Consider the following 22,044-nt stretch of genomic DNA (forward strand, 5'->3'; position numbering starts at 1 on the left):
TTGTGTACCTATGTCTATGCCTCCATATATATTTGCAAATTAAACTATGAAGTTATGTTTTTTTGCTTTTTTACTTATTCTGTGAGAACTTTAGCAGTTCTTGAAAAAGTTTTTAAAAATAAATAATTTTTAAAAACTTTAAAAATTTGAAAACAAATAAAATATTTCAAACAGGTTTTCAAGACTAGACAGTACTCTGCTATTGGGTAAAGTTAATATATATGATCACTTGGTTTATGTTGAATGTTTTGGTAATAACCAAAAAAACCAAGATTTCTGTTGTTACAATTTTTTAAACTGAAAAATTTCGGGAAAATTTCTGAGTATCTCTTACAATAAATTTCTTTAAATGGGATTACTTAATCAAAGGACAAGTTATTATTATTATTATTATTATTCTTAGTTTCAGGTGTACAAAACAACGTGATTAGACATTTACACCCCTTACAAAATGATAACCCCAATAAGTCTACTACCCATCTGATACCATTTATAGCTGTTACAATACCACTGACTACATTCCCTATGCTGTACTTTATATCCTGTGACTCTCTATATTATATATATATATATATATATATATATATATATATATATATATATATAGTTTAATTAGAGTTGAAATTCAATATTATATTAGTTTCAGGTGTATAGCTCAGTGGTTAGGCATTTATATAATTTATGAAGTGATCCCCCCAGATAAGTCTAGTACCCACCTGACACCATATAGTTTTTACAACACTGACTATATTCCCCATACTGTATTTAATATCCCTGTTACTATTTTGGACTACCAATCTGTACTTCCTACAAATTGAAAGGACAAGCTCTTATTTCATATTGCCAAACTGATCTTCAGAAGGGCTACACTACACTACACCAGCAGTGTATGAGTGCGGTGGTTTCCTTGTACCTTTGCCAATCTTTCATTAAAAGCAAAATAAAAAAAAATAATTTGCAACTTTATTAGCACTAGCACTGTTGTGTAATCCTGTTTTAAAGCTATTCACTTGTGGTTTCTAGTCCCAAACTAGGATAGTTCCTGTCAGTCTTAATTGGTTTTTTGGTTTCCATAGTGATTCCATTATCCACTTGAACCCCAGTGCAAAGTTCAACCTAGCTTCCTCAGCTGTACATACATCAACTCCTTCCAAATTACTCTACCAGTAGGTTCTTGACTTCTGGGGAGCAAGTTATTTCCTCTTGGGACCCAGTTCACCATACTAAGGTCAAAGGGCATTAAACTTATAACTGTTTCCTTACCTTGAGCGGGGTGGTGGTCAGATCCCACATACACAGAAAACCCTTTCACTCATGTTGTGTCTTCTCCTCTCCATCCTGAATGCAGCCACAAATTCTCATGTAACTTGATTCCTTCGAGTAGCAGTTCAGAGCAGCGTGAGTTCCAGCTTTACTGGATGTGCAATCTTGAACATGTCACATAAGGTATGCCATAAACCAAGCCTTAATGAACAAGGCAAACATCAGAGATTAGTTTAAAAAGAGTTTAAAAAGGCTGATATGATACAGAATGATAGGATGGGTAATTTAGATTGTGGGCCTGGCCATGAACATGGCCTCTGAGATGGTGGTAAACTGATACCAGAATGAAGGAAAGAATAAGCCTAGAGAAGAAAGCTTGGAGACAGGAAGTGGGGGTAAGGGAGAGGAAAGTAGGGAGAGAATTCCAGATAGAAGGTAGGGCAAAAATATGATCTGGGTGGATGAAATGTAGAGTGCAGCATGTTTGGTGGAGGCAGGAGGAGAAAGAGAGCGAGTGAGTGAGGAAGGCAGGGAAGAGGAGGTAAGGGGAAGGGAGAGACTGAGTGAGAATCTTAAATCCTTGTAGGCTGTGCTCTCTAGGGCAACTTACTTGTCCTGTTCATCTCATCTCGGAATGCACTTTCTCTTTTCTTCCTGAAGGTTCTTCTCAGTTGCAATTACTAGTTGGCCCTGTTCCATTCATAATAAATAAGTAGAACCACCACTTATTAAGAGCTTAAGTGAGTCAGATTCATTAGAGGTTTTATGTATGTTCTCTCATTTAATCCTTACAACAGCCTGAGGCAGTTTATTATCCTTAAATGCTTTCTTATGGATGAGAAAACTGAGGCTCAGAGAGCCTCTGTGACTTGAGAAAGATGAAAATCTACTCAGTGGTAGAGCCAAAATTCAAACCTAAGCTGGTCTGACCTCAAATCACGTTCTTAACTGCTATACTACACTGGTCTGCACTTAAGACTTCTCTTTGATAGTTTCTACATTTGTTAAGAACTGTCATTCCACTCATTTCATTTTGCTCCTCATTCCTTAACTATTTCTATGATAGAACACTTAGTTTCATCTGCTAGCCAGATGTAGACAAGGTAATTTTTTCTTATAGATACAGTCTTAGTTATGAAAAGTATCTTAACACACGAAATAGAGTGGGCTTGGAAGTTATCTGGGCCAGTATAGAATCCAGTTTCTGACACTTGCTGTGACCACAGGCAAATGATTTAGTTTGAGCCTCATTTCCTCATCTAAAAGATAAGAATATCATTTCATTGGAGAGTTGAGTGAGAATTAAAAGACATAAACTTTCTCTATCCAATTTCCATGATTCTAGCATTCCATGATGCAAGTACATTAGAACTGCTAAAGGCATTCTGTTGTATGATGTCCTCAGCAATGTCCATTCAGGCGGGAAGACTTTTTCCCCCCTTGAACTGCAGCGAGAGATAGTCTGGCACAGTTCCAGAACTGCAAACAGTGATAATAGTATCAACATCATACGGTTGTGAGGACCAAATGCAGTAAGACATGTGAAAGTGTTTTAATAGATATGAAATGCTTCATAAATGTTATTATTAAACATTTTCACGAGATGCCATAAACAAAAGGTAGGTGAAAAAGAAGAATGATTTGAACTTTGTAAGACATAATTGGAATTAAAAGGACTTTGGAAAATTGGAGAAGTGATCAGAAACAAGAGAATGTAGCTCAAAAGAAATTAAGATAGGACATTTAAAGAAAGGCAGCAAGTGACTTTTAAAAATACTCTGTGTTTACTAAAATGGCAAATGAAATCGAAGACTTTGTTTATTGTATTTTTAAAGACAACTGAAAAAGAGGTAGACAATAAATTTTTTAAAATGCTATGCATTGAGTTTACTAAGATTAGGTTAATTTTACAATAAAAGGGTGAGATCTGCTCTGCCAGAGTGGTGTTAAGCATTGCAAGGTAAGCAGTTGTTTCACATGGTGTGCTTTGTGAGGACCTGCTGACAAAAACTATTTGTCACCTTTCTCCACCAGATGTTCCAGTGTCAGAAATTACCCAAAAGGTCTAGCTTTTGGGCCAAGGTTAAATATTGCCATAAAGGTTTACCTATTTAAACTGATTTCAGGTACTGATTATTTCTTAAGATCACATTAGCAGTGAGAGCAGAAAGGAGTTCAATACAAGGAAGCAGAACTCTCACTTTTTTTGTTTTTCCAAAAATATGTCTCTAGGTAAGTCACACATTTTCTGCAATACCACCCATTAACACTGCAGACTACATGGGAAGCTCACCCGAATTTTGCACCATGTCTCTTAAGTCCCAAGAGGAATAAAAAAAACATACATTTCTAAAATCTTTATTAAAATTCACATTTTCTTTTTCATAAATTATTTACAAGGAAATTTATTCAAACCTTTGTAACAATAAGCAATGTTACAAAAATTTTTATCAGAGAACAATTGTATTTTAAATGTATTTTCTGCAGTAAACAACTCAATATTCCTTAGAAGAGATATAGGATACTCAATTACTTAGATTTTAACAAAATATTCTTTATATAAATGGGTTATAATCTTTACCACAGAGACACCAAATCTCATCTAATCAAGAGAGTCAATCACATATACCAGCTCATTCACCTCCTCCATCAGAAAACATCCATTTGACATAGCACTTCTCTTTACATACAACAGCAGCCTCTGCTGGAGAAAAAAAGGTATGCTTCTGTTACAGAGTTCAAACCTATTCTGAGCTGGAAGAACTCAGATTCATTTCCCACTTAATCAACAAACTAAATTAAAATAATCTTCAAGGTCTTAAAGATGTGCGGGCCTTATCAAGGATATCCTTTCTTATTTTTGGATAACTTGGATGTGCTTCAAGAACCTGCAAAAACCAAAAGCAAAAAACAAAAAATCAAAACAAGAAGCACAAGAACTTGTAATTATTATCGAGAACTGGAGAATTACAAAACATACTAGGAATGAGCATTACAGTTGAGATTTCATTGTGTTAGTACTGCAAATATAACCACAAATTTTAAAAGTGACATCTGAGATGTGACTTGATGACTCATTCATATTACTAAAAATTAGATGAAAACAGTAGAATATGAATACTACATGTGGAAAATACAACATATACAATTACTTCCTTAACAGGTCAGTTGCAGAAAACAACTATGTATCAATGAATCAAAATATTTTTTATAAATTTAGCTATTTGTGCATGTTATTTAATAAACCCTTAGAGAGTTGTTTTTAACCAGGAGCATACATCAGATTTACGTATAGTGATTTTTGAAACATACACATTTCCAGGATGATTGAGTCCAGGAGGGGGGAGATAGTCATTTTAAAAAAACCCAAAACTCCACAAATAGTTCTAATGTATAAACTTACTTTAATATGAAATACTGGCTTACAGAGACTCAATAATCGATAGCAATGACTGAGGCCAAGAATTTACAATAAGGATGCTGAAACAGCTATCTGAGATAAGGCATATTACACAGTTCTTTTCTAAGGAGGTTTGCTTAGAGCCCTTAACAATGTTTAATATAATGCTTTATATGAAATATCAACAGGACAATGTATATATAAAGAAACTACAGATTCTAAAACTGCAACTTAAATATTTGTCATTTCAGTAAGGGATCATTTAGTAGGGGATCAATTACACAATGTAATTGAATGACTTCTAAATTACAGACATGTCTTTTATGTGTAATGTATAAATCTGAATCCTAACAACCAGACTTAGACACATTCACAAGAACGTCTCATTAGAACAATGATCTGGAGAATCTGTAACAATGTTCACATATCTTCCGATTTAAAGACTATGTTTTATTTAACGTGCTTCTCCTCTGGCCTCTGTCTTTAAATGGACCCAAAGATTTTATTATTTAAGGTCTAACTAAATGCATATGTTGATTTAAGTAAACTTTATTATTTTCTAAAGTTTGAAAAATGATCATCTCTCCCAGACGTATTTGGTAAGTCATTTAAGTACAATAATTGTACATCCTCTATCTCTATACATGTACGTCTTGAGGTTAACTAAGAGTGGGAAACTACATCTGAAAATTTTAAGAAATCTAAATTTAAGTATTACCTGGTGACATATGTCAATTGCATCCACATATCTTTTTGCTTTTAAGTAATTAAATGCCAGTTTGTATCCTGTTAAGACAAAAAGCATAATGTTATAGTACGATCTGTAAAGCACACTGCTAGTTTACCTGTTTTGGCCCCCTCCTTCACTTGCTTGCTTATTAGAGAACTCTTAACACAGGCTGGTAGTACTATGGTACTTGCATGTGGTACCACATCATCAGAAGTGACGAGGTAACAAAAGGTGGAGTGACATGAAAGGATAACAGGTAGGAAAGAAAATGGAGTAGGAACAAAGGACCACAGTGAATATACTGTTGGGTTAGAAGACTGCCATGCCACAAATGTGGTTTTGCAACTTACAGATTGCAGTAAAAACTCATCAAGGGCAGTAAGTGATAACACAGCTAATCATTTATACAATACAGATTTATTTAGCACTTAACACATCAGGCAAACTGGTTCCTACAGTCATGAGGTTTACATCCTATTAGGAAAGAAAGTACATTACTTAAGTAATTATGTAAGTAAATGAATAATTTCAAAACTGATAAATGCAATGAAATAAAGGTACAGGCCAAGTGAGCTATATTAAGAAACCTGATTGGGGAGGGGGTGGGCATCAGGCAATGTTTGATATCTGAAGAATGAGGCATAAACTAAGTCAAGAGGGCGGAAGCAAGAACACTTTCAGGCAGAGGGAACTGTATGTGTAAAGGACACATAGGAGCCATACAGACCTAGATAACATGGTGAGAGGCAGAGCAGGTGGGAGAGTGGACTAGTTATCAGATATTTCACACCAGTGATGACTAACAATTATCACAATTACTGATATTGAAATGTCATGTTTCAAATAGAGACAATTTAGAAGAAAGGTGTTAAGACGTTCTTAAATGATTGTTGTTCTCCTGTAGGAATGCTGTAATAGTAAGTAAACTAAGGGAAAGATAAAAAAATAATGGTGGCATTGTGTATGCTATAAATAATATATGGTATAACATGATGTAAAATAATGTAATTGATAAATTAAATATTTCACTTTAAAACTTAGAAATATGAAGGGAAATTTGAATGCTGCTCTTGTGTTCTAATCATACCGTGTTTCCCTGAAAATAAGACCTAGTCGGACCATCAGCTCTAATGTGTCTTTTGGAGCAAAAATTAATATAAGATCCGGTCTTATTTTAATATAAAATATATAAAATAAGTCTTATATTAAAATAAGACTGGGTCTTATATAAGACTGGGTATAATATAATATAATATAATATAAAATACTAGGTATAATATAATATAATATAATATAATATTGGGTCTTATATTAATTTTTGCTCCAAAATTCGCATTAGAATTTTTAGAATTTCAAACAAAACTGTTTGAAAAGAATACATAGCTAATGTAGTCACATGGTAGTAAAAAGTAAGAAGTGGAAATTATCTAAAATTCATGGTATCTCACACACACACACACACACACACACACACAAACAGAACTGTCCTAGATGAAAACAGTCAATTTCAGACAGATAAACTTGATATCATTACAAAGAAATTCTAAAGTGGACTAATAAATAGAGTTTTTAAAAGGACATTTGAAAAGGAAAATAATTTAAGATGTCATGCCAAACCTACTTTACATGGCAACTAGAGTCAAAACAAAAAAATCTAATTGGATGCAACTAGATTTAGGTTTTGGCTTCTGGCTTCCCGACCAGCTTTGAGACCTTAGGGAAGTCACTTCAGCTGTCAATTTCAAGTTTCCTCACCTAAAAAATGGGGTAATAACTCTTCTTTCTTTTAGTATAATTTAAAGATCAAATGAGATAATTTAAAGATTACTTATTGTGAAATGCTTTTAAAAATTTTAGAGTAGCACACAGATATTGGCAATTTTTTTTTCCTTTTTTCCCCTGTGACAACACTACATTAGAAGTACCAAGTTTTAATGCTGGAAGAAACTTGATAGGTAGGCTATCTTCTTCAAAAACATTTAGAGAGGAAATAAACAGCTAGGAATGACAATACATGTGCACTGCAGCTGCATTATGCCTGCCAAGCTTCTAAGAATTCAACCTTATGTAATGGGGGGGGGGGGGCAGAAATGGAAGAGAGAGAGAGAGAGAGAGAGAGAGAGAGAGAGAGAGAGAGAGAGAAGGAACACATCAGTGTAATCAGCCTGGTGACTGTCATGTAACCTGAGAATGGGTGTGAAGGGAAGAAACACAAATGGATTCTTCCTTCATTGGATCTCACTTCTGAGTGCCTTTCATAGTGACAATATTCAAGCCTGAACCTACAGAAAGAACACGACCATATTAATGACATCCTGACAAGTGAAAAAGTGAAATGCATTCTTCACATGGCAAGGCAGACTAGGCGTGTTGGATGCGATGATAATGTTTAGAAAGAAACTAAAGAATTAATTGAGAACTTCAGAGAAATGCTTACTCAAGAACACAGAGGAACTGATGAAATCATCTATAAAATGCAAAGATGACACAATGAATGAAAGAGTGAGTGGGAATTCCTGTATTTGCTGAAGTGCTCCAAGAACCAGAATATTCAAATAATTTAGCTTCTAAATGTATTCCTTTTGTGGAATAAAGCATCAAAAATTATATATATTTTAAGGATTTCATGGAATTTTCATTTAATAAGTTGACTTTATTCTGTACGATGCACAATTCTTGAGAAGGAGAAATACGATCAATAAATATTAGTTTCTCTGCTCTATACAAGTCTAGTAAAATAACAGACCCCAGAAAAATTATAATGTTGGGGAAGTCCTGAACTGATAGCCATTAAAAATGACCTATCTGACTGTAAATTAAATGCATCCATACTGTGATATGGCTGCTAAAAAAACAGATGTCACTTTAGGTTGAATTAACAATGACTAAATGCCTAATTAAAAAAATAGCTTCATTATAAATACAACTAATTCTTAAATCATATTTGTTCATTTTTGGTACAATAGGTCGGGAGGGACATGGACAAATAAAATTCCCTTTTTCAAACTTAACTGGCCATGGAATATTATCTCCTCTGACTCACCTCTCTCTCTCTCTCTCTCTCTCTCTCTCTCTCTCTCTCTCTCTCTCTCTCTCTCTCTCTCTCTCTCTTTCTCTCTCTCTCTCTCTTTGTCGGTCTCTCTCTCTTTTTTTAATAACTATTAATATCTCACCAAATATTCCAAAGCACAGTCTGGGAAACACTATTTTAGAGTTTCCAGGTGACAGCAACAAGGAGGGTGAAAGACTCAGAAACAGGTTCTAGAAGAATGGACAGGTAAGTGAGGATGGTTTAAAGAGAAACCGTAGGAGAGCCATGAAAGAAGTTTGGAATTAGAGGCCCTTATGCGTAAAAGGAAAAGGACTCTGTGGGTTGCTCCAGAAAACAAGACCTGGGAATTTCAAGGAAGCACATATCAGTTCCATATAAAGGAAAAGATGCATGGGATGAGCTCCCTCACAATGTGGGGAGACGGAATCATTAGGTATATTCCAGATGCCCCTCATCTGTTAGGGTAGTTGGAGACTAGCAGTCCTCAAACTAATAGTCTGCCACTGGGATGAGATGATGTTTCTAGAGGCTCAGGAGGAAAAAAACCCCACCATGTTTCATGGTCCAATTACAGCAGGAAACATGTCTTCTCTGCGATAGCCATCATAATATACATTAGAGTTTAAAGGCTTTGAGAATTTCTGCAGTAAAGAAACCTGTAAAACTTGATTTCATGCTGTTTTCCTAACTTCCTTGACAAGAACACTTTTCCCCACAGGATTACCATTATAGAAATAGCAGAGGGTGAAGGGAGAGAAAAGGGCAGAATTAGATTAGATGTACTCTAAGGTGACTTGGGGACAAATTTGAATCTTGGGAAATTATACTTAATAACTACAGAGGGTTCCAAAAAAATGTATACACATTTTAAGAAAGGAAAAAAACTGTATTAAAATTGTAATAGTATATACCGATAACAAAAGATGAATACAAGTCATCTGTATAAATTTTTTTGGCACCCCCCAGTATTAGCTGATAATCTATTATGAATACAAAATTTATTTTTTGGAAGTACTGACAAAGGAAGTTGGCTCTTAATGTGTATTTTGTTCTTGAAAAGAAAGTCAAATGCATTTCAATGAAGATTTACAAATAAAACCCAAGTTTCCTGTGAAAACTTAGTGTCTAATTTGTTAAACTCACCGACAGCTGGATTTGTCTGATTGCCATGTTTCCATGCCATCTCATAGTTTAAGGCAGCATCTGTATATGCTTGTTCTTTTTCCATAATGTACCCCATATATTCATAAGCTTTGCAGCAAGACTGAAATGGAAGATGTATAAATAGATTAAACTCGATACCACTAAGATTTTATGAGGCGCTTATGACTATAGAGGTCAACCATATTAACTCATTTGAATGGCACATAAGAGAATGGTTTTCAGCTTTGGCTATGGAATCAAATCATCTAAGGGACTTAATAAAAGATTATGATGCCAATTCCCCCACAACAAACCCACAGAATCAGGATTTTTGGGTGAGAGGCAAGGACATTTGTATTTTATACATATACATGTACATTTTTCATTACAAATAATTGTAACACATACAAATAGAGAAATGACAGTATAATGAACCCTATGAACCCCTATCTTCAACAATGAACTCATACTGTTTCACCTCTACCCCACACACTTGTGCTTCTGTATTATCAGATAAAAATACTCAAATATTGTATCATTTCATCCATAAATATTTTAGTATGCTGTTCTAAAAAGGACTTTCTTCAAACTTAACCACAATTTGTCACACCTAAATGTAACAACTCTTTGACACCATCAAATATCCAGTAACTATTCAAATTTCAAAGTCTGAAATTTTTCATTTTTTTTTTTAGTTTGTTAGGATGAGGATCCAAACAAGGCCCACGCAGTGTAACTTGTTGAAACACTGCTCGACTTTCTTTTGATCTAGAGGTTTCCTCTCCATCACCCTCTGTCTGTTTTCTTATAATTAAATGTAGCGGAAACAACAATGTTTGTCCCAGAGTTTCTCAAAGCCCAGATTGAGTTGAGTGCATTCTTGTGGTGCTTATGTCATATGTTACTATGTCACTGATACTTCCTGGAAATTGTAATTAGACCTAGAGGTTTGCGTTTGATTTTGGTTTTGGGGGAAAGAGGTAAAAATTCTTGATAGAACAGTGCCCCACCAAGCCACTTTGAAGCCTGAGGCAAAAGAAAAATATGTGCAAACCAGTATATATGTTTTTAGGTATTTTATAATGGCTATTTTTTCCTAGAATGTTAAATGAATTTAAAACATTGAAAAATTGACAAGTAGATATATTAAAACACATTATTTTAAAATATTTTATTTATACCCAGTTATTATAATTTTATTTTCTTGACCTTAATGCAAGAAAATATATCAATAATACATTCATTAAAACCATTACCCATTAAAAAATACATACAAACAGATATTGGGGTTCACATTTTCCCTTTTGCTTCAGGCTTCAATATAGTGCAGCACAGCACTGTCAGGTCCTATTTAACATTTTGATATTTTGATTTTTAAAAAATATTGCATTGGATTATTATTTATCTGATTACTACAATTGACGGAATGTTTGTGTTCCCCACGCCCCCAATTCGTGTTGAAACCCTAACCGCCAATGTTTTGGTATTAGGAGGTGAGGTCTTTCGGAGGTGATCAGGTCACGAAGGTTGAGTTCTGATGAGTGGGACCAGTGCCCTTATAAAACGGACTTGGGAGGGTCCTTGTGCCCTCTCTTTCCACCACGTGAGGATAAAATGAAAAGTCAGTTTCCGCAACCTGGGAGAGGGCTCTCACCACACCCCAACCATGCTGGCACCCTGAGCTCAGACCTCCAGGTTATGGAACTTTTTTATAGCGGCACCACCTGGATTTTAAGTGTCCCTTTAAATTTTAGATCTAAAGGAAGTGTTTCATTTGTTTCACCCCAGTCCAGCCCTGTCCTAATGATATTTTTTCCATCAGGAGGCACATAATATTGATTCTTTTTTTGTGATGTTATACCCATTCATTAACTCATCAGAGTTGAAAAATGATGATATGCTATCATACTTTCTTCATTTATTAGCAGGAAAACATCTATAATGAGAAATGTCTCTTTTTCTTCTATTTTGTTACCCAGTAGTATAGTTAGTTCATACAGAAAAGGCGGGATAAATGCTTAATTCTTTACCTTCACTTGCCAGCTTTGGTCATTAGCATATTTCAGTGATAATTAGTTTTTTTTTTTTTATCTTTATAAACTCAAGGATTTCAACATATTTAGTTGTTTCAATTCATTGCCCCTCTTATTCTATTGATATTTAAAGTGTCCCAACTTGGGCTAGTGGGAGTGTCTTCCAGTTGGCTCCTGAGTCCGTGACATGACTCTAATCATCTTTGATAGCTTCCTTGCCATCTGGTATGACAAGATGGCCTAGTGTCATCTTGTACATTTCCTGTCCCAGATCTGGATGATCTCCATTTTTTAATTACATAATTCAAGGTTTCTAAGCTCTAGTTCCTGGATCTTATGCTCACAATACGGACAAGCCTAATCAGCAGGGCTCACGCCCCTAAAGTAGCCATCGTGTTCAAACGTGCTGTGTCTCACTGTCACATTCTGGCAAACTGAAATTCTATCTGGATCGAAACCTTACTTCCCATGCCATCCTGCTTAATCCTACACGTGGCACAGAAGGGTCAGCCAACTGGCAGCTTTGATTTTTCAAAGCCTAATAATAAGTACTCTGTTTTTCTAGGCCAGTTTAACTTAAAATTGGATCTATAAACTATATATTGATAAATGACTTGATGTTTTAGGTTTTTAAAGTTCCTAATAAAGTAACCTAATAGTATCTGACGACATCTTTAAAATACAAATAAACCATTTTGAAGTTTAATTTGCTCAGAGAATAAAACATCGATTTTCTATGATTAAGATCTGAAGTAACTGATATGAATCTATAAAGATCGATATCCCCAAGTTTCTAAGTTGAGTACAATTATTTCTCAACAAATAGTAACTAATTCTTAACTTAAAAAATGTTTTACTAAGACATCGTTTCTTGTGCGATTAAACACCAAAATGCACTGCTAGTAAAGAGACTTAAATTCTAGGGACTTTCAATTTACACCTAAAGATAAGGACTTTTTATTAAACAAATCAAATTAAATGCTGAAAAGACTTTTCCCCCACAAAATATATTATGCCAGTGGATTCTACCCTGTTTCCCCGAAAATAAGACCTAGCCAGACCATCAGCTCTAATGCATCTTTTGGAGCAAAAATTAATATAAGACCTGGTATTATATGATATGATATGATATTATACCCAATCTTATATTGTATTATATAAAACCCGGTCTTATATTGTAGTAAAATAAGACCAGGCCTTATATTAATTTTTGCTCCAAAAGACACATTAGAGCTGATGGTCTGGCTAGGTCTTGTTTTCGGGAAACACGGTAATAATGTGGAAATGGTATGCAGTTGCAGTGAATTCATCAAGTATTTCTTAATGGAGGACAGACGTTTGCAATTAATGTTCTTCTGCAATTTTCATTAGTCCTATGATGAGATTGGTAATCACAGGCAAACACTTGACATTCCGAGAACACTTTATGTAAGTAGGGCATACTACAGCTGAAACTGGAAACTGCATAAATAATTTTTTTCAAATTTTCAGTTTTAAGGATAAATAGCTTCTTTCTTATTATTAATGTTTATTTACTGCTTGTGGTTAAGAATAAACATTTAATTATCAAAACACAGAGGAATTCTTAGACATGGAACAACACTCTATAATAACCTATTATAGAAAGCTTATACAACAAAGGTTAACCGTTAGTTCCTACTCTTCAATCACCTACCCTATTATGACGTAGGCATCGTTTTAATAGTTCTTCTGCCATGTCGTATTTTGCTGATTGAATATAAATATCAGCAAGTAGCAGCCAACTCCTTTCGAAGTCCTCAGCATCAATAGGATTCCAGTTCATTTTTGCAATCCGCTTCAGCTGGTTTCTGGCTCTTGGAGTCTGTTTCAAGATCATATAAGCAGTTGCCATTCCCAAAAGTGCTGGAATATGATCCTTCTGTAAGAAAACAAAACTTCAGACACCCAGATACACCCACATAAATGAATGTCCTATGTTTAAAAGGAAAACACATGGAAAGCAGCAAGTGCTACATAATGTGAGAATTATGCCAGTGGATTCTTTCTGGCTCCACACAGGTAACTGTGACATGCTCACGATATTTAACACATCAAGTAAACTCAAACTGCCATGAAGACACCTGGTGAGGTACTGTGTGGTCAAGATAATTCAATAAATATGCAGACACCATAACCACACAATTCCAGACAATTAGGGGGACTCAGTCTTTACTGAGATTGACTGGCTGTTTTGAATTTATACAGAAACAGAAAAAATAAATAAAATTTCATTTCAGTGTAATCCTAATTGAACATTTGTGTTTCAAATTTAGCATTCTGACTCCTTTGTTCCTTCATCTGTAAAATAGAAATAACAGAATGATTTACTTGCAATGGTATATCTTATCCACGTGGACTCTATTGCCCTTTTTCTCTCTTTTCATTTTCATTTTATTCAAAAACCTCTTCTCTCAATAAAGTTTGACCAAAGAAGTATTATAAATAAGGTATGCAATTAATTAATCACTTGGAAATTATATGAAATAAACTCATGTCTTAAAATATGCTTTTAGATTTGGAGTCTGAAGCTTTTTGATAGTGTCTATAAAACACATTCTTTTACACAGAGTTCAGAGTCAGAAAATGTCACGCTCTAAAACCAACAAGCTAATAAGAATCAGTATAAAATGGAGGCCATTAGCGATCTCTCCAGAAAACCAACTTACCTAAGCAATAATGTGTATAAAGCTAGAGTAGCTCTTAAATTTCAGAAGAGGGCTTGTGTTGCTTTTATGAAGAGGAAGGCTTCAGTTTAAAGTATAAATAAACAATAGGAAACTGATTTAGACTTATAGTATCACGACTATAATAAAGTTGCACTATAAGTTAGAGAGTTTGAGTAACTAATAAGGAACAAAAGGATAGCAGAGTAGTAAAACGTTCAACGTCCAACACTGATCATGGATGGAAGTCAGAAATAACTCTGGATTAGAAAAGGGCAATTCATTACAGCTTGATGAAAACAGCTTTTAGGAATACATAATTTTCCTGGATCTAATTTTATATCTATGATAAAACTTCCAATATGTAATTTTTTTCTCCTTAAGGAATGGCTAAAAGGGTTATATGTGAGTGCCAGATCCAACCAACTGGTAGTAAATTCTGAAGACACATGTGGGATATTATCATTTACTGAGTCGCACCCCACCCCCAGGTAGGCTAGGGAGGAACGTAAATAGATGTCGGTGAAGTATTTGTCAGCCAGGTCCTAGGCCAGCCCACGAAGAGAAGGGTCCTGTAAAAATGTCCAGACCTGTTCACATATTAAAAATATCCCATACTACACATTTAAAAATAAGCTCTCTGATTTTAAAACCATACACCTTGAGTTTGATTAGAATGAAATCAATTCCTCACAGACTGATCACTCCTGAGTGAAATGAAGAATAGTTTCTAAAACTATAAACCTGAGTGCTAACCCCTGCATTAGACGTACGATGTCTTTTATGGTACAGACATCCTAAAGCGTTCAGCCAGCTTCTCTCTCATGTTCAGCTAAGCTGAACAGCTAGAGCTGCAACAGCTTTAGATCACAAAGGACAATATAGCTGTATTACAAATAACATACTTTTATGGTTCAAGGTGATGGGATGAAAGCAAGTGAAAATGCTTTGCTTGGGTTTAATGTATTTTCCACTATTTCCTTCCATGACTTCCTGTCACATCCCTCTTTTTCAATCAATCTGAATGCTGCATAGTGCTAGGAATATACCCTATGCTTCCCGCCTCCCTGCCTTTGTTCCTATTTTCTACTTCACCTAGAATGCAGTTTCTCTATCTCTGCCTGTGAAAATGAAATTTATCCTGGTTCTTCTTAAACCATACCTTCTCCACAAACAGGTCTCCCAACTCTCCTTAAGACTGTTTCCCACGGCACTTTCATTTGTAACTCTAGGACAGAATGTCATAGATTGTGTTTCCTACTACAGTCCGTATGCTTGTCTCATCTTCTCTAGGTGAGCAATTCGAAAAAAGGGGCTATACTTGGTTTATCTTTGTGATTCCCACTGTGCTTAGCACTCACTGGCTACTTAATGAATATTCATTATATTTAATAAAGGCAGCTTATGAGTTAAAAGAAAAAAATGCAAGATACATTTCTTGTTTATGAAACTTCAGTTCACACATCAGTCTTTGGATTAAACAGATTTGACGATAGTATGTTACTAATCACATAGGTTAGAATGATAAAAAATAATGCAGTCACACCAACCCGAAAATTGACTTAGTCTCTCTAGGAAATAGCTGCATGTCACTCACTGCTTTGGGCGTTTTTTCTCAAACCTCACAGTTTAAACGCTCTCGTTACATGATAGGATGCTACTTCACAACATTCAGTAGCTATACCTTCCTTGAAATGGTGCTTAGTTGGGTTCTTACAGATTTTCTTGGACTTATATAACAGCCCTATTTCTGGTCTCTGTTCAGTCAGCCACTGTCATCCATCTGCTGCCACACAGACAATTCTGCTGAGCACAACTCCTGAGAACATTACTTCAATGTCAGCAGAAGGCCCGGCTCCAGGATGTTACTGCTGCTGAGGCTCCCTTGCTGTTTTGTTCTACGAGTGACTCACAGTGGTAATAAAGGTAAAAGTGGCAAAAACCATATAGGTCACTTGTACCTAAATGGCAATGGGAGTCCTAGGTTTCCCTAAATCCCTCCAGGGTCCTGGGAGGCATATAGGAGGGGATCCTGTCCTGGGGAAGGGGATACAGGAGGGGGGTTTGTGTATTTTATCGCTACCACTATGACCTCTGAACCACAAAAAAACACAGCATACGTCTGAAAGTCCTCTGACAGACATAAAATAGTGAGTTTCTGGTGTCCTACATTTTTGAGTGGAAGAACATGAAATCCAACGAGTATGCTTAGAACTAGCTATTACCAACTGCTGATGGGGTGGGTGCCTAGACTTCCTTCCTTAGTATCAAATAATTCAAGAAATACAGCACTGTATGAGGGAAAGAAAAAGAGAACACCAGAGAGTGAGAAGGGAAGTGGAACTGAGTGAAGAGAACTTTCTAATAATAATAATAATATTGCAGGCGGTTATTCCATTGTTGCTAAACTTTTTCAGTTATTTGCATAACTGAATTACAAGTTGTCAATATTGATCTCACTTAGTCTTAGAATTGGAAAAATTTCAAATTCATGTAAGTGAAAAGGTGAGCTATTAAGGCAGCCAGGTGTTTCTTTCCCTTAGTAAGCTAACCTAGGCTACATTTACAGCACAGAACTCCAGCGGATACAGACGTTCCCTTGAGTATAAATTTATGCCCTTTTGAAGTATTCCCTTTCTCTAGAATTCGCCACTCTAATAGCGACAAATGTGTCAAAAACACATCAAAACAGTAACAGTGTCTCTGGAAACAAAAGTAAAATGAGGGCAAACTATGTATCTAATTTTTAATAATAGTAATTATGTTCAGAAAACAAACAACTAATCAAAACACATATTTCTATACTACCAAGGAAAGATAGCATATGAAGTTGAGAAAGAAAATCTACTAACCTCAGATGTTGCTATTTCGGTGAAGGTATTCAATGCTTGCTCAACATTAGATTTCTGTTTAGTAGCCATTAGGCAATAGTTTTCCATTATGCGAAGCTGTACATGACCCTGAACGGTCTGAGGTTTTAGTTCTTTAAGGAGCTTTTCTGCCGTTCTCACTGCTAATTGCACAGACTCTTGCTTCTCAGTTGAATTACTGTATACAGTTAAAAATAAATCAGTTATTTCTATTATTCATAAAGTAAAATTCACTGAGATTAGAATGAGCTTTAGGGTACACAGGTTTCTTTGTCACCAATTTAAAAGAAATCCTTTGGAAGAAAGTCACTCATTCTCTTCTAATACAAAGTAAAGTGGAGCTATAATGCATTTTTTAAGACAAACTTAATATAGCTTCAATAAAAGACCGTTAAACATTTCTTCACTCTAGACTGAAGACAAAATCTGGACAATATCTACATGTGGTAAATGTGTTCATTTCAGCTAATATTAACTTAGAATTCAGAGTAAGTAGAATCATGCAATTATCAAGTCATGTACTTATTTAGAAAACGAAAGAAAAGAAACAGGAGCGAAGAAGAACTAACTTTCTTGAAGCACCTACTACGTGCAAAGCACTGGATTATTTCATTCAATCTATCTTGAATCCATTTTTTATATAAGAAAGCTAAGGCTCAAACAGATGAACTAATTTACTAAAGGTCACACAACTATTAAATGGTAAACTTTGGATTTAAATCTATTTATGAGACACATAAAAACTGTTTTACTTTCCTCACCCAGTTGCCTGTCAGATGCTCAGAAATTATGTATTTTGTCTTAAGGTTGTCAATTTCAAATACAATGACAATTTAAATATGGACTAGCATTTTTCTTATTTTTTTCAAACACATACCCACACCCAGATATATATACACACATGCGTATACTGTGTTTCCTCGAAAATAAGACCTAGCCAGACAATCAGTTTTAATGCGTCTTATGGAGCAAAAATTAATATAAGATCCAGTATTATATTTCTTCCATTTCCATTTCCATTCCCATTCCCATTCCATTCCATTTTATTCTGTAAGATCCGGTCATATATTATAGTAAAATAAGACCAGGTCTCATATTAATTTTTGCTCCAAAAGACGCCAATAGAGCTGATTGTCTGGCTAGGTCTTATTTTCAGGGAAACACGGTATATACCAGAGGTGCCAAAAATATGTATACAAGTGGACACTTTGGTCAATGTCACTCAAGCAGTAGTTTGCCATAATCAGAAGTGTCTGGACGCTGATGGTAACCACTTTGAGCACCTCTTGTAATTGCACAAGTCAACTGTAACCTGTATTCATCTTTTGTTATTGGTATATATTAAGTATTATAATTTTAATACAGTTTTTTCCTTTCTTAAAATGTGTATATATTTTTTGGCAGCCTCTGTACATGTGAGGAGGTATATATATATATATATATATGTGTGTGTATATATATACACATATACATATATATGTATATATACATGTGTATGTATATGTGTGTGTCTATATATATGTGTGTGTGTATATATATATATATATATATATATACATATATAAATAAATAAATAAATTACTGAAAGGAAAATAAATTCTCAGAGCTCAGTCACAAAAGTCATTGGTCTCTTTCTCAGGCCTTCGGCCTTTATCGTCTTTAAAACATTTCACACCATTGGCTACCTTCTTCAAAGTTCCCCTTCTTCCACTTCTAAAACATCACTCATTTTTAGTTCTCTCTTCACCACACTGATTGCCCTTTGCTGACTTCCCTTCCTCTGCCAGTCCCCTTAAATATTAGCATGTCCCAAATTTAGTTAGTTCTCAGACTTCTGCTACTATATCCTACCCACAAAGGGGCTATTCATGGGGTCCCAACTATCCACCTGACCAAACCTGAATCTCCAGCTGTGACCTCCTTTCTGAGTTCGTTTTTGTATTTTCAACTTGCTGAATAATTCCACAGGGATAGCCTATAGTCATATAACACTAAGTTACCTTAATCTTTCTAAGACAAACATAAAATAAACATCTCTCCCTGCTCTGAAACTTTCAGTGGTCTCTATAATCTGCCATTGAACCTCTCAGCAATCCACTTCTAATTTACTCCCATTCCTCTATACAGCTGGCCCTGACTACTCTGCACTGCTACTATAATTTCTACAAATCCCGCAACATTTAATATCCATTTAACCTATTTCTGTTTTGTCGGAGGGTGAATGATCTCAGATACTGTCTTGCCTCCTAGGTAAATTACATGCTCAAGAAGGCAGAAACTACCCCTGAGCCTTACACATTTGCATCCTTATACAGCCCCCACCATACCTTGTCCAATTTGAGGAGAGGGCAAGCAACAAACAGAGGCTGCGAGAAACATAACCACTGTGCCTAACAACTGGAGCTTTCAAGTCAGGTAGACTGCAGCCCAAATCTTGCCCCCACCATTTACTAACTCTATCACATTAGACAAGTTAACTCTGAGTTTTATTTCACAATACTGGTGCAGGGAGTAAATAAGATAATGCATGTAAGGTACACAGCACAGGGTATGGCATGTAACTACCATTTGTTAAGGAGTTACTATTATTCTGGGAACAATTTTTGCCAAAGGAATCAAATTCTATAATGTATCCTATTTTCTCCCCTATTTTCTACTTAGGAAAGTGTCTTCATAACATGTTTATCCTGATTTAGGAAATCTCCTAAAAGTATTTCGTGCTTGTTTTAAAGAACATTAATTGTAGCTGTGCTGTGATTTTTTTCATCTGATCTTTCCCTAGTGCTATCCTAGAATTTAATTCTCTTCTATAAGGTCTCCTCTATAGGGTATCCTTGCTTATCAACAAGTGTTTGTTTGTTTGTTTTGGTTTTTCTTTGTTTTTTACAAGATAATTTGTCAAACACTACTCACCCCAAGACTCCATCAAGATTTTCAAATACTTCCCCTCCAATAGTTTCATTATCTGGATTCAAACAGATTTCTATCATATTATAAAGGGCATTTTGGCCCCAGTCACTATCTTTCCGAGCTTTATTAAAATGTCGAAGGGCATCATTTGGTTCTCCAGTATACCTTGTTAGATGTTTAAAAAAAAAAAAAATCATTTATTTCAATCACTGACTACAAACTTTGTTTATAATCTATTTGATAATAAAACTATTAACATATTTTACAATGTAGGTGTTTCTTAAAACAAACAAAAGCTTATTCTACTTTATCCACAATGGGAAAAAAAAAAAAAAAAAGCTAGTATGTAGGATTATTTGCCAACAGATTTACCAAAGATATAGTCCTTTACAGTATTGATATCCTGGCTCCAATTTTGCTCTGGAATTACGTTTCTCAGCCATTAAGAAAAATCTTGGAACATCCTCAAGTTTTCCACATCTTCTTAGGAAATCAATTAAACGAGATAATGTCATATAATTATCTACAAACAAAGAATATTTCAGATAAAAACAACATTTTATATCTTTTGATGGTTATAATCCTATCTCATTAAAATACAGTTTACTTCAAATGAAATACAATTCAAATGTAAGCAAAGGAATGCCTTATGAGTTATAACTCTCTAAAGAGACTATGGATAATTGGATAATCTATCAGATGATAAAGGTTGGGTTGGTCTGATCATAGTGAGAGGTTCTATACAGGCAAATAAGTAAAAATGTGCGTTTGCTATAACTTACTTTTCGATCATTCCTCAGACCAAAATTTTCTAGACACAGCTGTGTAACCTGAACTCTAGCTACACAGTTCAAGAGGATTGATTTGATTGCACAGGGCAAGTCTATCTCTGAGACCTCCTTTTCCACTTACTGCAGCAAATAAGAGGGTGAGAACAGTACATTTTGATGATAATGTTTGGGGTGGGCAATTACAAATCTTCCTCCAGCCTTTCCTTAATATGTGTACGGACCTAACACAGTAGACACCAGCTTACCATACTATAACCTTATCATGTAGGTCCCTGCATTTTAATCCTATTTTACCTTCTTCTAAGGAAAAATAATTAATTTAGTTCTTTGGTTTCAGGTATAATTAATTTCCTGGCAGCCTCCTAGAAAGCCTTCTACTCCCAATTCTATCTAGTTCTTTCTCATCACTAAAATACTAACCTCTGAAACTAATTTAATAAATGTTATATAAGATTGTAAAAATAACACGTGTATACTTTAGACAATTTGAAGAAATACAGAAAAGTATAAAGAAGGAAAAAAACACTCATATTCCCACCAGCTAGAGATTACCACATTTTGGTTATTTTCTTTTCACATATTTGTGAGTGAAATCAATCTATAAATATTTAAATATAAGCAAATATTATTTTTAACTTACATATATATAAAATTGAAGTCAAACTTGGGGTTTTGATGTTGATTCAATATTATACAGAAAATATTTCCCAACTGTCATCAAATGGTCTTCAAAAACATGATTTTAATGGCTGCAAATAGTTTATTATATTAACGGATCAAATTTTATTTCTCTATAGTTGTGTTTTTTAGGTATTTGGGCTCTCAAGTTTCAGTTAGCACAGGACTCAAAGGCAAGAAGGTGTGGTTGTGTATTATTTGGTATTTTTGGAGTGCAAGGTCCTTATGCTGAATTAACAAATAATTCATTTTATATTTGTTTATAAACAGTTCAAAGCAGCCAGTCTACTAAGCCAATTTTACTAGTATCTATTTATGTGCCAAGTGAGATAACATTCACATGTCAGATGAGGGATTCTTCAAATCTTACATGTAAGGACAATATTGTCATCAATGACTTAAAAATATTCACGGGGGAGAGGTCTATTTTTTAAAGAAACCTTGTTGGATCATTTACTCAGAGGGTTATGCTGCAATATGGGAACAGCTT

General features: G+C 34.9%; 1 protein-coding gene across 3 annotated transcripts in view; it reads right to left on the reverse strand.

The window, feature by feature from the left end:
* Nucleotides 1-3,605: 3,605 nt before the first annotated feature.
* TTC21B (tetratricopeptide repeat domain 21B) overlaps nt 3,606-22,044 on the reverse strand; it is a 65,295-nt gene continuing 46,856 nt past the window's right edge. For all 3 annotated transcript variants that reach the window (XM_019727337.3, XM_074337306.2, XM_019727338.3), the window contains 7 exons: nt 20,458-20,608; nt 20,089-20,250; nt 17,158-17,353; nt 13,297-13,521; nt 9,589-9,709; nt 5,382-5,449; nt 3,606-4,151 (listed from right to left, as the gene is read on the reverse strand). In XM_019727337.3, the coding sequence (XP_019582896.2) occupies nt 4,074-4,151; nt 5,382-5,449; nt 9,589-9,709; nt 13,297-13,521; nt 17,158-17,353; nt 20,089-20,250; nt 20,458-20,608 (1,001 nt within the window). In that variant the 3' untranslated portion in view covers nt 3,606-4,073. The remainder of the gene's footprint in view (nt 4,152-5,381; nt 5,450-9,588; nt 9,710-13,296; nt 13,522-17,157; nt 17,354-20,088; nt 20,251-20,457; nt 20,609-22,044) is intronic.

The sequence above is a fragment of the Rhinolophus sinicus genome, chromosome 17 (assembly GCF_057876585.1).
Source record: "Rhinolophus sinicus isolate RSI-liver-muscle chromosome 17, RSI-T2T, whole genome shotgun sequence".
NCBI lineage: Eukaryota > Metazoa > Chordata > Mammalia > Chiroptera > Rhinolophidae > Rhinolophus > Rhinolophus sinicus.